The sequence below is a fragment of the Electrona antarctica genome, assembly GCF_951216825.1.
Source record: "Electrona antarctica genome assembly, chromosome: 23".
Lineage (NCBI taxonomy): Eukaryota > Metazoa > Chordata > Actinopteri > Myctophiformes > Myctophidae > Electrona > Electrona antarctica.
In genome coordinates this window covers 32,792,635-32,807,496 of record NC_136804.1, presented here as the reverse complement: position 1 = coordinate 32,807,496, position 14,862 = coordinate 32,792,635, and the positions used below count along the sequence as shown (strand labels likewise).

The following is a 14,862-nucleotide window of genomic DNA, read 5'->3' as shown; positions in this document are numbered from 1 at the left end:
TCCAAAGGAAAGATTCCCCTCACTAATCAATAATGCCTCTTCAAGTGAGCAATACTTGTTCAGTATAAAGGGGACCTTGGCAAGTTGTATTTGTAAATGAACTTCTTATTCTCATTACACATGAGAGTTGGCTATTTAGTATTTACAAACGGAGTGGACACCCGGGATACAAACAAATAAAGGCTGTACACGCTTATCGAAAATACACACCGTACGCACAATACTTTAGTCACTTTATTTAGGCCCTATTTTTGAACAGCTTAGCAGGCCCCATGTGTTTAAATCATGTGAAGGTTGTTTTGACATTCACACACACAGAGAGACCTGCTGAATCAATAACATTTTGTCAACAAACCCACTGGCACTGCGGGGACATTATTGTCACACTGCTAGCACGTATAAATGGATAGAACGGATTTAGCTACCTGTAGTGTTGTGGCCTGCTGTATAAGGAACAAAACCAGAGAACATGGTTCAGTAATGTTTACCGGAGCCCGGAGAAAATCTGCTGCTTTTACAGAGACATGGTTGACCTCTGCGAGGCTGCGGTGGAGAAGCTCTAAGCAACAGGTCCAGAGCTGCGGTTCCTTCCCATCACGCCGTCTGCTTCATGAATGCTCATTTGAACTGCATTTTCCAGGGACGGCAGAGCTTGCAGCTAACGTTATGCAACAATGCTTTTGTGTGAGAAATGCCTCCACCTGTGACTAAAAGCTGTTTTCCCAGCTCGCTCGTTGAGGCAATGCTTTATAGGGCAGTGTTTCTCTCTCATTTCTCAACCTTTTTCGAGCCAAGGACCCCCAAATGTTTTGTTGAAAACGTTTTGTACCAGGGATAAGAATAGAAAAAGAAAACAAATCTAAATTATTCAAAATCTAAATAGCAGATGTACAAGCTTGCAGTGGAGCACAAGTGATGTGCTGTGAGCTTATATATCGGCTATTTTTGAAAAGATAAAGTGGTTAAGATGATTTTGAATGTGATGCTTTGTTATCTACTTTTGCTGGGGACCCCCTGGGACCCACTCAAGGACCCCTGCGGGTCCCCAGACGCCACTTTTAGAAGCAATTATTTTGGGTATCTTGCTGAGGGAACATTTATAGTGTTAGCAATTCTAGTATATTACATTAGCCATATTGTGTTTAACTAAGTCTAATGAGCACATTGATCCCCCCCCTTTTTTGAGCGGTGCTAGCCACTCCTATAGACAGCTATGTATGTCCCTGCCTGCCTGTGTGTCTGTCTGTCTGTCTGAGCACGGAAATAGCGATTTTTGACCACCAAGTGTCACTGTTGTGCAGCCTCACACACACACACACACACACACACACATGTGTCATATACATTTGTAAATAGGCTACACATTGATTCTGAATATTTACAACCGTTTCAAAATTCACATACCGACTTTGTGTATGAATGAATTGGCGCCTGGGAATTTGTTTGAAATTGTTGATAAAACATTAAACCCAATTCCCGCCAGCATTTATTAATCCCTCGATAGCGTATTGCAGAGGTTGTATCGCACGTAACACTTACTTTGAAGAGCCAAATATCCATAACCGCATGTTACAATGACAAACTGCTGTGTGTGGTGTCTTGACCGGTTGTTGTTGTCTCGGTCGGTGGTGAAAAATCCCGCCCGCGAGTATCACAGCGCCTGCTACAGGCCGTTGAAAAAGCATGTCTTCCAGAAACGGTGCAATGGATGTCGTTTCTGAGATACAGGGCTTTGAATGCAGCCCATACAATGCAAGTGGATGCGCGCGCATCTTCAAAATGGCCGTGGCCACTGTCCCACTTTGACTGTTGTGCTAACGAACAGTAGCTAACGATTCGATCGGATAAAAACATGGATTAAAGGATACAAACCCTGGAAAACGGAGGTTCTGGGTTTGGCAGGCTATAGGGTACTAATTTAACCCTACGGTTTTGCTGGGTTTGGCGTACTCAAAGTAATTGAATTTGTGTATTTAATATATATATTATATATAGGCCTTGTGTTAGCTTTATGAGTTAACTGAACTACCAATTGCTAATCTGTGTTATTGGTATGTCTCACTCCCAGATGGAGAGTTCAGGTCTTGAGCGAGAGCTGCCAGGGCCCTTCGTTAGAAGGAGACAGTACAGTAGTCCATAGAGCTGCCAGGGCCCTTCGTTAGAAGGAGACAGTACAGTAGCCCATAGTGGTTTAGTTAGAAGGAGACAGTACAGTAGCCCATAGTGGTTTAGTTAGAAGGAGACAGTACAGTAGCCCATAGTGGTTTAGTTAGAAGGAGACAGTACAGTAGCCCATAGTGGTTTAGTTAGAAGGAGACAGTACAGTAGCCCATAGTGGTTTTAGAAGGAGACAGTACAGTAGCCCATAGTGGTTATTGGTATGTCTCACTCCCAGATGGAGAGTTCAGGGCTTGAGCGAGAGCTGCCAGGGCCCTTCGTTAGAAGGAGACAGTACAGTAGCCCATAGTGGTTTTATAAGGAGACAGTACAGTAGCCCATAGTGGTTTTAGGAGACAGTACAGTAGCCCATAGTGGTTTTAGAAGGAGACGGTACAGTAGCCCATAGTGGTTTTAGAAGAGCCCATAGTGGTTTAGTTAGAAGGAGACAGTACAGTAGCCCATAGTGGTTTAGTTAGAAGGAGACAGTACAGTAGCCCATAGTGGTTTTAGAAGGAGACAGTACAGTAGCCCATAGTGGTTTACTTAGAAGGAGACAGTACAGTAGCCCATAGTGGTTTTAGAAGGAGACAGTACAGTAGCCCATAGTGGTTTTAGAAGGAGACAGTACAGTAGCCCATAGTGGTTTTAGAAGGAGACAGTACAGTAGCCCATAGTGGTTTTAGAAGGAGACAGTACAGTAGCCCATAGTGGTTTTAGAAGGAGACAGTACAGTAGCCCATAGTGGTTTTAGAAGGAGACAGTACAGTAGCCCATAGTGGTTTTAGAAGGAGACAGTACAGTAGCCCATAGTGGTTTAGAAGGAGACAGTACAGTAGCCCATAGTGGTTTAGTTAGAAGGAGACAGTACAGTAGCCCATAGTGGTTTAGTTAGAAGGAGACAGTACAGTAGCCCATAGTGGTTTAGAAGGAGACAGTACAGTAGCCCATAGTGGTTTAGAAGTAGACAGTACAGTAGCCCATAGTGGTTTAGAAGGAGACAGTACAGTAGCCCATAGTCGTTTAGAAGGAGACAGTACAGTAGCCCATAGTGGTTTTAGAAGGAGACAGTTAGAAGGAGACAGTACAGTAGCCCATAGTGGTTTTAGAAGGAGACAGTTAGAAGGAGACAGTACAGTAGCCCATAGTGGTTTTAGAAGGAGACAGTACAGTAGCCCATATTGGTTTTAGAAGGAGACAGTTAGAAGGAGACAGTACAGTAGCCCATAGTGGTTTTAGAAGGAGACAGTACAGTAGCCCATAGTGGTTTTAGAAGGAGACAGTTAGAAGGAGACAGTACAGTAGCCCATAGTGGTTTTAGAAGGAGACAGTTAGAAGGAGACAGTACAGTAGCCCATAGTGGTTTTAGAAGGAGACAGTACGTTAGAAGGAGACAGTTAGAAGGAGACAGTACAGAAGCCCATAGTGGTTTAGAAGGAGACAGTACGTTAGAAGGAGACAGTTAGGAGACAGTACAGTAGCCCATAGTGGTTTTAGAAGGAGACAGTTAGAAGGAGACAGTACAGTAGCCCATAGTGGTTTAGTTAGAAGGAGACAGTACAGTAGCCCATAGTGGTTTAGTTAGAAGGAGACAGTACAGTAGCCCATAGTGGTTTTAGAAGGAGACAGTTAGAAGGAGACAGTACAGTAGCCCATAGTGGTTTTAGTCGGTTAGGAGACAGTACAGTAGCCCATAGTAGTTTTAGTCGGTTAGAAGGAGACAGTACAGTAGCCCATAGTGGTTTTAGTCGGTTAGAAGGAGACAGTACAGTAGCCCATAGTGGTTTTAGTCGGTTAGAAGGAGACAGTACAGTAGCCCATAGTGGTTTTAGTCGGTTAGAAGGAGACAGTACAGTAGCCCATAGTGGTTTAGAAGGAGACAGTACAGTAGCCCATAGTGGTTTAGAAGGAGACAGTACAGTAGCCCATAGTGGTTTTAGTCGGTTAGAAGGAGACAGTACAGTAGCCCATAGTGGTTTTAGTCGGTTAGAAGGAGACAGTACAGTAGCCCATAGTGGTTTTAGAAGGAGACAGTTAGAAGGAGACAGTACAGTAGCCCATAGTGGTTTAGTTAGAAGGAGACAGTACAGTAGCCCATAGTGGTTTAGTTAGAAGGAGACAGTACAGTAGCCCATAGTGGTTTAGAAGGAGACAGTACAGTAGCCCATAGTGGTTTAGAAGGAGACAGTACAGTAGCCCATAGTGGTTTAGTTAGAAGGAGACAGTACAGTAGCCCATAGTGGTTTTAGAAGGAGACAGTACAGTAGCCCATAGTGGTTTAGAAGGAGACAGTACAGTAGCCCATAGTGGTTTAGAAGGAGACAGTACAGTAGCCCATAGTGGTTTAGTTAGGAGACAGTACAGTAGCCCATAGTGGTTTTAGAAGGAGACAGTACAGTAGCCCATAGTGGTTTTAGAAGGAGACAGTACAGTAGCCCATAGTGGTTTAGTTAGGAGACAGTACAGTAGCCCATAGTGGTTTAGTTAGGAGACAGTACAGTAGCCCATAGTGGTTTTAGAAGGAGACAGTACAGTAGCCCATAGTGGTTTAGTTAGGAGACAGTACAGTAGCCCATAGTGGTTTAGTTAGAAGGAGACAGTACAGTAGCCCATAGTGGTTTAGAAGGAGACAGTACAGTAGCCCATAGTGGTTTAGTTAGAAGGAGACAGTACAGTAGCCCATAGTGGTTTAGTTAGAAGGAGACAGTACAGTAGCCCATAGTGGTTTAGAAGGAGACAGTACAGTAGCCCATAGTGGTTTAGTTAGAAGGAGACAGTACAGTAGCCCATAGTGGTTTAGAAGGAGACAGTTAGGAGACAGTACAGTAGCCCATAGTGGTTTTAGAAGGAGACAGTACAGTAGCCCATAGTGGTTTTAGAAGGAGACAGTACAGTAGCCCATAGTGGTTTTAGAAGGAGACAGTACAGTAGCCCATAGTGGTTTTAGAAGGAGACAGTACAGTAGCCCATAGTGGTTTTAGAAGGAGACAGTACAGTAGCCCATAGTGGTTTTAGAAGGAGACAGTACAGTAGCCCATAGTGGTTTAGAAGGAGACAGTACAGTAGCCCATAGTGGTTTTAGAAGGAGACAGTACAGTAGCCCATAGTGGTTTAGAAGGAGACAGTACAGTAGCCCATAGTGGTTTAGTTAGAAGGAGACAGTACAGTAGCCCATAGTGGTTTAGAAGGAGACAGTTAGGAGAAAGTACAGTAGCCCATAGTGGTTTTAGAAGGAGACAGTACAGTAGTACAGTAGCCCATAATGGTTTTCAGCCTTGTGCATATCAAAGTCCATTATTGATTTGGCAGTTGAGCCACGGACCACCATTTGCATTTGATGAGATTTAACCTCTCAGACCTGGCATAGCCTGCTACAGTTTCTTGCCTGTGTGGGTGTTCTCGTATGGTGTCCTTCAAGTATATATTGTGTGAAAACGTTATTTTGCTTGGCTGTAATAATTAAGCTGCAAGGGGACATTGTTGGAGGATTTGGGGGATGAAATATAAAAAACAAAGTGCAATATTGGCCTTGTGTCTGTATCTTTTCGCATGCGCCAATTTTGACTCCTGGTTTGTCTCTGGTGAGGTATTTCCAGTGTCCCTGAAGCGGAGAGCGATGGATCAATATAATCCAGTTCCAGTCTCTGCTCGTCACCATAACCTCTACACTCGTATGTGGCCCTTCACAATAAAGGGCCTACCGGTATGTTGTGAATGGAAGACTTTGTAAGCATTAGCGTGTTGTGCAGGTTGCAACCTTGACCTTATAGTGCACAGTTTCGTACACAGTCGAGAGTTTAATTGACTCCCCTTAAAGCTGCTGAGAGAGAGAGAGAGAGGGGGGGGGGGAGGGGGAGAGAGATAAAATGATGGTGTGATTGAGTTGCTCAGAGCATCAACAACCAGAGGGGAAACAATTTCCTCGTTTTAACCCTCTCATCTCCTCTTTATGTAGGAACTGTTCTGTCGTCCTTCTCTCCTCCTGATCTCTCTCTCTCTCTCTCTCTCTCTCTCTCTGTTTAATGGTCTGAGATAATATATGGTCTTTTGACTCTACTCTGTCACAGCATTCAGCTGTGTTGCGTTGTGTAGGTGCGTGCGTGTGTGCGTGCGCGTCATGGACTGGGGGATAAATTGCTTCGTATAAGTCAACCCTTCAGGGCAACGATTTGAGCCCAGATCGCTGCCCTTAAAGCGCACGCACGCACACACACCCACACACATGCACACGCACACACACATGCAATTTTCAGTGAAATAACACAAAATAAAAGGCGGCTTGAGTTTAACATATAAGAAACGGAAATGGTGGGCATTTTATGTTGACGTTTCAGCTTGAAACGCTGGCTCTGAAGTTTCTGAACCAATCAGAGTGTTGCATCCCTCCAGGCTATGGGTCCTATACGTCCGTCTCATGCACAGAGGTTTGTTTACAAAGTGACAGACGGCAGAAAGGCCAGGGGATGTTTTTCTAACCTGTACACAACCTATATATATTTTAGCGTGATGATTCGGTTGAAAACAAATCACTGAATGCTTCTTTAAAGTAGGGTTTAAGGGTGTAAGTTTTTTTTTTTTTTTTTTTTTAGTGCTTTGCGATTGCTCGATTAATCAGCTATAAACAATTTATAGCTGCAGACCTACAATTTATTGTCACATCACAGGTTTACAGATGTTTATATGTGGGTGGAATTGTTTTTACCGTGCAGCGTGCACGCATGCACTCCATTTTGTAGTTTTCAGAAAAGGGATGAAGGATATCTCTATCCTTCATGCGTGGATGAAAGAGCCAGGAGAATTAGCACATTGTAGAAACGGATCAAAAGGGGAAAAAAATCAAAGCCACATATGAATACATGTATAGGCCTATCCATACGCATAAATAGCAGCACAACGCTTTTCAGTTCAAGGACCTCTCAGCAGAGAGACAGAGAGAGAGAGAGAGAGAGAGAGAGATGAAGCAGAGACCCTCACTACGTATAATTTATAAGTGTAGATAACATTTATATATTTCATTTTATAGGCGTGTATGGCAGCACTATGATCAGCGCTGTGTAAATTATTGTTTTATGATCATGTCCATGGACATTTAACCCTAGTCAATACTTGGTAAAGTTGACCTTTTGCTCTGCACTTTGAACTATACACAGGGCCGGTTCTAAGGGGGGGCAGGGGGGGGCATAGCCCACCCAAACGCGCGTCCTGCCCACCCAATGTGGGGTTGACACCCCACACGCGCCGGCGGAGTCGCCCCCCCCTTACAATTCTGTCTGCCCACCTGAGTGGGGCTGGCTAAATCCGGCCCTGACTATACACCTTTAAAATCTTATTGTTTGGCCAATTATTTTGGGTCACACTTTCAATATCATCATGGCCCACCAGTGGGTCCCAGTCCACAGGTTGAGAACCACTGACTTACCCTATACTTTAACACTAATACGATCTAACAACAACATAAATGTATTTTTTTCTGCAGACTTGCTGGCAGTACCTAAACACCCCTACGCAGCCATGGAGAACTGGGGCCTGAGCGTCTTCGTGGAACAGAAGATCCTATTGGACGCCGACGTCTCCTCGTTGTCCTATCAGATGGAGCTGACCATGGTGGTCGTCCACGAGATCTGTCACCAGGTGACTTGTCTGTCTGTCTGTCTGTCTCCATCTACGTGACTTTTTTTTCTTTTTCTTTTTTCGGCAGCCAGCCCCTCTCTGTTGCGCCTCGCAATATACACAACACACACACAGAGATACAAACTGTTGCCTAATTTGTGCTTAGTATTACTACCGTACATTCTGTCAGAGTTGATCTACATACAAGCTGACAACGCGCAACATAAATTGGTCGTTAGACTGACTGGCAGCTGCTACATGTGCAGAGAGACAGACTGCGTGATGTTCACTGCGCTGCTCTTCCATACAGACGTATAGCAATCCAGATCAATCTCAAACATGGGGTACACTGGACACTCATGCATGAAGGAAGCATGAGTTCAAGTCCGTTGCTCTCCCCAGGTTGGCGGAGGGTGTGTAGAGCCCATGATAACATTAGATAATTGACACAGGGGTGAAAATGGGTTACAAAATCGTGGGATAAAAAATATTTAAAAGAAAATACATGGGGTATATAGGGTGTCTGACTGATTGCCGCCGAGAAACACTGCCGCCTGCCGTGGACACTCCGCGGCTGATGCCGCTGCCGGAAAATACACTCGCTCTCCCTCTCAGTTTGACCCACCAGTTTTGTAGATATATGGCTTATAGAGTAATGTCTTGCAGAAAACAACGATTTGAGAAAACAGGCTTGAAAGGTTCACTTTCAGCTCTAACATTTATTTCACACTAACTAGACAATAATTATGCCTGAGAATCTCTTCCGATCTAGTCGTTTCAGACGCCTGAAAGTCCGCTGTACGTCATCAGAGGTTAGCCATGCCAGTCCCATTAGCCAATTTTAATACAGGATTTGAAACCGGGCGGAAGTGGTTCATTATATTAAGGTACTTTTTCCATTCCTAGAAATGTAGTGGAGTTAAAAGTACAATATTTGCCTTTGAAAGGATATTTCAAAGGCAATATTTGCCCATGGAGTCGCACAAGACCATACTATTCACTTTCTTGTTTACATTTTCATTCCATTATGCTGTCGGAAGGGAAGGGAAGGGGAGGAGTGTAATTTTAATCTATTGAAAGTAGCACTGTGAGATTGTCTCGTCGTAATGTATTGAATGCACATATTGAACTTGAAGTGATCTGGATTTGATTGGTGAGAGAGGAGATGATATTTGAAATGTGACCCAGTTCCATAATTAAGAACCAGCTGAATAAACGAATATAACATGACGATTGAATGAAAGCCAAAATCATTGAAGAAGACGTGCTCTATTCCCAAACCAGCAGAGAGAGAGAGAGAGAGAGAGAGAGAGAGAGAGAGAGAGAGAGGGGAGGGGGAATAATCCGAGAGGGAGTAGGAAAAAAGAGACGTGGCCAAAGCGTTTCTGGGGGTTCCCAGCCAAGAACGTTGAGACCCCCTGCCTTAAGGCAGGGGGTCTCAACGTTTTTGGCCGGGGACCCCCGGAAATGCTTTGGCAATGTCTCGGGGCCCCCACCCCGCCCCCTCCCGACCCCCAATATAAATTGACTGCTACAATAACCTTAATAATAGAGACAATACACCATAAATACATCCTGAAACCAGATATAATCATTAGGGAAGGTGTATGCATGTACTATGTGTACTATATGTAAACTCGCTGTGGCTCAGGAGGTAGAGCAGGTCGTCCAATGATCCATGGGTCGGCGGTTCGAATCCCGGCTCCTCCTGTCTACATGTCGAAGTGTCCTTGGGCAAGACACTGAACCCCCAAATTGCTCCTGATGTGCTGGTTGGTACCTTGCATGGCTTCCGCTGCAATCGGTGTATGAATGTGTGTGTGAATGGGTGAATGTAATGCACAATCTATGTAAAGCGCCTTGGATAAAGGTGCTATATAAATGCACCATTTACCATTTAACTCTTCATTTCCATTTTCCAGCCATTCAGTTGCAAAAAAAGGGATTTAAAAAAAAAAATTGGGCGACCCCCCGAGGGGTCGTGACCCACGGGTTGAGAACCCCTGCCTTAAGGGACACATGTTAGATTCCTTATGATACGTATCATCCTTCCAACAGGTGGAAGAGTGGCTGGAATTATTTCCTTAGTGCAGGCTTCCCACAAATTGCAGTTAAATTTGAAACATGAACAAGAATGGGAGTTTAAAAAAAAAACTAAAGAAAAAAATATATATATATAAATATACTTTGAACCTATCAGATATGCATCACGTGTTTTAACACAGACCTCGGTATACCTCAGTGTCTTGTGTAAATTATGTTTTAACACAGACCTCGGTATACCTCAGTGTCTTGTGTAAATTATGTTTTAACACAGACCTCGGTATACCTCAGTGTCTTGACCGCTATATCAAATAGCAGCAGCTATTAAATATGCATGAAAGCCCGTGACTAAATAATAACTACATTGGATCCATTGGAACACGGGTGCTTCCTTCTATTTCCTTAAAAAGTTACGGTTTTATAATGAAAGCAGTGGTGGAAAAAGTACTCAAATGTTTTACTTATAGTAAAAGTATCAAGACTGCAATAGAGAAATACTCTGTTACAAGTAAAAGTCCGGAATTCAAAATGTACTTGGGTAAAAGTACAAAATCATTGGCATCTAAATGTACTTAAAGTACAAAAAGTAAAAGTATAAATTAAGTTTTCAACCTATTTTCAAATGGCCGAAATGTACATGTACATGTATATACTGTAGGTGTTAGTGGGTTTTTTTTAATAATAATCTGAATCTACAAAGTAACTTGTAAATAAATGTAATGGAGTTAAAGTACAATATTTCGGATCCGAGATATAGTGGAGTAAAAGTATTGGAAATTGGAAATACTCAAGTAAAGTACAAATACCTCAAAATTGTAGCCTACTTAAGCACAGTACTGAAGTAAATGTACTTAGTTACTTTACAACAACAAAATATTAGTAGTACAAAAAAGTACAGTATTACAATTCTTTCAGCATTATTTCTTTTTTTTAATGTTTTGCCCTAAATGCCAAAAATAGGGACACCGGGGAAATGGGACAGAGAACTGATTAATGACAAGAATATGTGTTGTCTTCCTGTTAGGCTGTTACGGAACAAAGCAGCTATTGCGTGGAGGGAGAAGGAGAGTGAAAATTATCAAAGTATACAGCATTGTTTCTCAAAACCTCGTTTGAATATATTTTGAGCCAGGGACCCCCATATTTGTGTCGTTAAAATAATTCAAAAAGTATTGCGATGTGACGCGTCGTGAGGCTTGTACATTTGCTATTTTCAAATAGTTAAAAGTGGTGAAAAGGATTTTGAAGTCGGAACCCATTAAGACCCGGGAAAGCATCTGTATCATCTTAGATTTGATCATTTATAATTTGGCTGATCAATCGTGGAAAAAATTCCCCACCTCGGTTCTGACCGATTCCATGTCACTGTCCATCACATCCTCCTCCATTGCAGGCACTGTGCATGTGAACGTGATGTATGTGTGTGTATGCGTGAGAGTGGGTGGGTGGGTGTGTGTGTGTGCTTGTGTTTGTGTGCTCCGCTCCGTTGTTTTGAGTGGGTCAAACACAGCGGCCATGACCGCGGAAAGTAGCCCACAGCACGGCAGGGGGAAAACAATAGACACTATAAATGTTAATACAGCTTAAGACAGCTTGTTTGTAAAGGACTTATACATTTGCATTCTGTTGGGGGTACATATGCCATGAAGTTGTAAAATCTTTATGATTTTTTTCATGTGCCACAACACCTTTTTTCCCTGTGGCGTCGATCCAGAATATAAGGATATGAACGCTCCACTCCGCTCCCTCTACCCTGGAGAATTGCGACTACATTTTATGATGAAATAAATGACGAGGGTGGGGGGAGGGGGGAGGGGGGGTCCTCGGTTAACCCATTTTGCTGGGGACCCCTTGAACCTACTCAAGGACCCCACTTTGAGAACCACAGCGGGGTTTAAATGGTTCACGCTGTACACCCTGACCCATGACCTGGCACCGTGGGGAATGGAACCACCAGCCTGTTGAGCCAGGCATTAGCCACAGGTCTTTTTTTTCCTGCCTTTTGTGTGTGTGTGTGTGTGTGTGTGTGTGTGTGTGTGACGTGGGGGGGGGGGGGGGGGGGGGTTGGTGGTGTCTGCCAGCTACCCAAAGCGGGAGTCTGGAGCTTGAATGTGTGCCCAGAGGTGGTGTGTGTGCGTGCGTGCACGTATGTGTGCGTGCGTGTGTGTGAGTGAGTGAGTGTGAGAGAGAGTGAGAGAGAGAGGGTGTTTTTGCATCTGTGCTCAAGGTTAGTTGCTAAGGTAACCAGCTGTTTCCCATTCACCTAGTATATGATGTATAAGCATCATCTCTCTCTCTCTCTCTCTCTCTCTCTCTCTCTCTCTCTCTCTCTCTCTCTCTCCCCCCCCAGTCTAATGGATGTCTCTCTCTCCCCAGTGGTTTGGTGATCTGGTGACTCCAGTGTGGTGGGAGGACGTATGGTTAAAGGAAGGCTTCGCTCATTTCTTCGAGTACGTGGGAACGGACTTCCTGTTTCCTAAATGGAACATGGTGAGTGAACTGGTCGACATTGTTATGTTATGTAATTACTTTATGCCTATAATGAATCCATGTCCTCGGTAGCACAGAGCATTAATAGAACCACCACTCCAACCCCACGCATCCATATTTCACCAAAAGCTAAATATCTACAAGCTCACAAGGTGTTCGGTTCGAGGAATAGATAACGAGCATCGTGCACGTACAATTTCACAGTGATCAGAATACACTCGTAGAAACATTTGTACACATGAAACACATTGTATATCATTGCTGCCGGGTGGAAACCTCAGAATTCCTCATAATTCATATACTGTACATAGCCAAAATGCATTAATAATATTAGCCCTGCATTCCAAAATGCATTAATAATATTAGGCCTGCATTCCTTTGATTTGATTTGATTTGTATTAAGGATCCCCATTAGCTGGTGCCATAGCAACCAGCTAGTCTTCCTGGGGTCCACATGAGAATAAACATTCCAGTACACATATAATTACAAATACACATTTTTTTAAAAAGTCAGTATTCAACACTTCACTGTATCAAATGGAATTTTAGATGCTTTTTAAACGTTAATTCACTGTAAATGCAACAGAGGTTTCGAGGCAGGTTATTCCAAAGTGACAATGATCTATAAATAAATGATCTCTTTAGAAAATTATATTTTGGGTGAGGTAACACAAGCTGCCAATTACTGGAACCTCTAGTGTCATGATCATGCACAGTATTACTAAAAACAATCTGTGAATTTACGAAAACAGGAGTTTTACTACTCATGACTGTTTTGAACAACACAAGAGTATTAAAAGATAACCTATTCTCAACTGTAAGCCAGGAGAGGCAGGCATGCATACGACTCACATTTGTTCTGAGAGGGCAACCCATTACCAACCGTGCAGCTCTGTTCTGGACAACCTGGAGTGTGTTGAAAAAACCCCCCGCCAATATGCGCGTTTCCATGAGATCCGAGTGTACACATGCTTCGATATGTTCATGTCGATTATGCATCTTTATCTTCCCTCATTGTTTACCTGTACGCTTTTAATGACCTCATAATTTATTCAGTCTATACATTAATGACCTTGGCTGAGCGAGAGGCGATTCGTTTATTGTTTGTCCAACACTGATTGCTTTTTTTATTGTATGGCATTCATATTGCACCTGTAAAGTTTTATTTTTACTATAGGCTCATCATGATCTGCTGAATTTATAATGACTTTGTGCAATAAGTTTTAATTTAGGAAATTAACGGTCGGGTTAATGGATGCTTTCAATAAGCGTGCATTAAGTTAAAACCTGGATGGTACATTTACTCAACTACTTACTTATCCAATTCTGAACAGGGACCCCTTTTGGTGTTTTAAGCATCATGTTATACTTGAGCTATTGAAAAATAGCAGATCTACAAGCTCATCTACGAGCTTGTAGATCTGCTATTTTTGAAAAAGGGTGAGCGTTTTTAACTCAAATCTTTGCTTCTGGGAGGTCCCTGCAGGAATAACATATTTTCAGATGGGGGTCGGTGGCCAATTACATATAATTTTTGGGGTCCTTGACATGAAATATTGAGAACCACTGATATAGAAACATGGGTATTTCAGAAAACTGTCAGGATTTAGAAGCCATTTTTTAGAATGGATGGATGGATGGATGGATGGTTGGTCTGGATGGATGGATGGATGGATGGTTGGTTGGATGGATGGATGGTTGGTCTGGATGGATGGATGGATGGATGGATGGATGGATGGATGGATGGATGGATGGATAAACAGAGCGAATGGGGAGTGAAAATAGATAATTTAATTTGTTTATGAACGAACAGACAGTATTCCTCATTTATTTTTAAATGTGTTTTTGCGTGTGGTTTTTAGAATGAATGTCCTGGGAAAGAAGTCCATGCATTTGGTATGTGAGTTTTCCTGAGAAGCTGTTAATGAGCTCTACTGTATATGCTTTCACATGTTTAACGAGCTCTGTGCCTTAATGAGGTTTGTGTCTCAACGAGCGTTGCGCCTTCACACGTTGTTTGTTTAATTGGGGCAGCAGTATAAGTCTACATGTGCTGTCATACTAAAAGGATTATGTTAAAAACTACTACTAGTACTACTACTGCTACTACTGTAGCTGTCCAAATGTTAAATAATACAATGTGACCATAGCTCCTGGGTCAACACACACTCACTTCCCAAAACGTATAAGATATTGTGACGTCTTGGTACAAATGTGACAAAATGTCAAACGGTGCCTTTCCCGGGGACACTCCAGGAATGCAGAAGTGCAGTTCTCAAACCCAAGACATAATAGTGTCTGTCAAAAAACAGAACAAAGGAGACTAAAGCAGACTTGACACACGAGAGGCACCGCCGAGCGAGTCTACAAGCGAGTTAGTCGCCATGCCGAGTGTTTTTAAGTCCACTTGAGCCGACTCGGCGCCGTTCAAGTTAATGTCAAATGTCACCCGTTTGATTTCTTGGGAGTGAGAATGTGTCGTCTGGCTAGTTGGGTCGGTAGGCAACCTGGCGTCACCAGACTTTCCACCTCGGAGGAAAGCCTGTCCTGTGTTCCTAAATG

At 43.1% G+C, this 14,862-nt stretch overlaps 2 protein-coding genes across 2 annotated transcripts in view; one reads left to right on the top strand and one right to left on the bottom strand.

The window, feature by feature from the left end:
* ada2b (adenosine deaminase 2b) overlaps window positions 1-14,862 on the bottom strand; it is a gene marked incomplete at its 5' end in the record, with an annotated part of 465,058 nt that overhangs the window by 62,274 nt on the left and 387,922 nt on the right. The gene's annotated exons all lie outside the window — the stretch shown is intronic.
* The window catches only part of LOC306916759 (thyrotropin-releasing hormone-degrading ectoenzyme-like), a gene marked incomplete at its 5' end in the record, with an annotated part of 250,604 nt that overhangs the window by 105,569 nt on the left and 130,173 nt on the right, over window positions 1-14,862 (top strand). Inside the window, 2 exons of the mRNA XM_079494774.1 lie at window positions 7,634-7,788; window positions 12,187-12,300. Coding sequence (XP_079350900.1) covers window positions 7,634-7,788; window positions 12,187-12,300 — 269 coding nt within the window. The remainder of the gene's footprint in view (window positions 1-7,633; window positions 7,789-12,186; window positions 12,301-14,862) is intronic.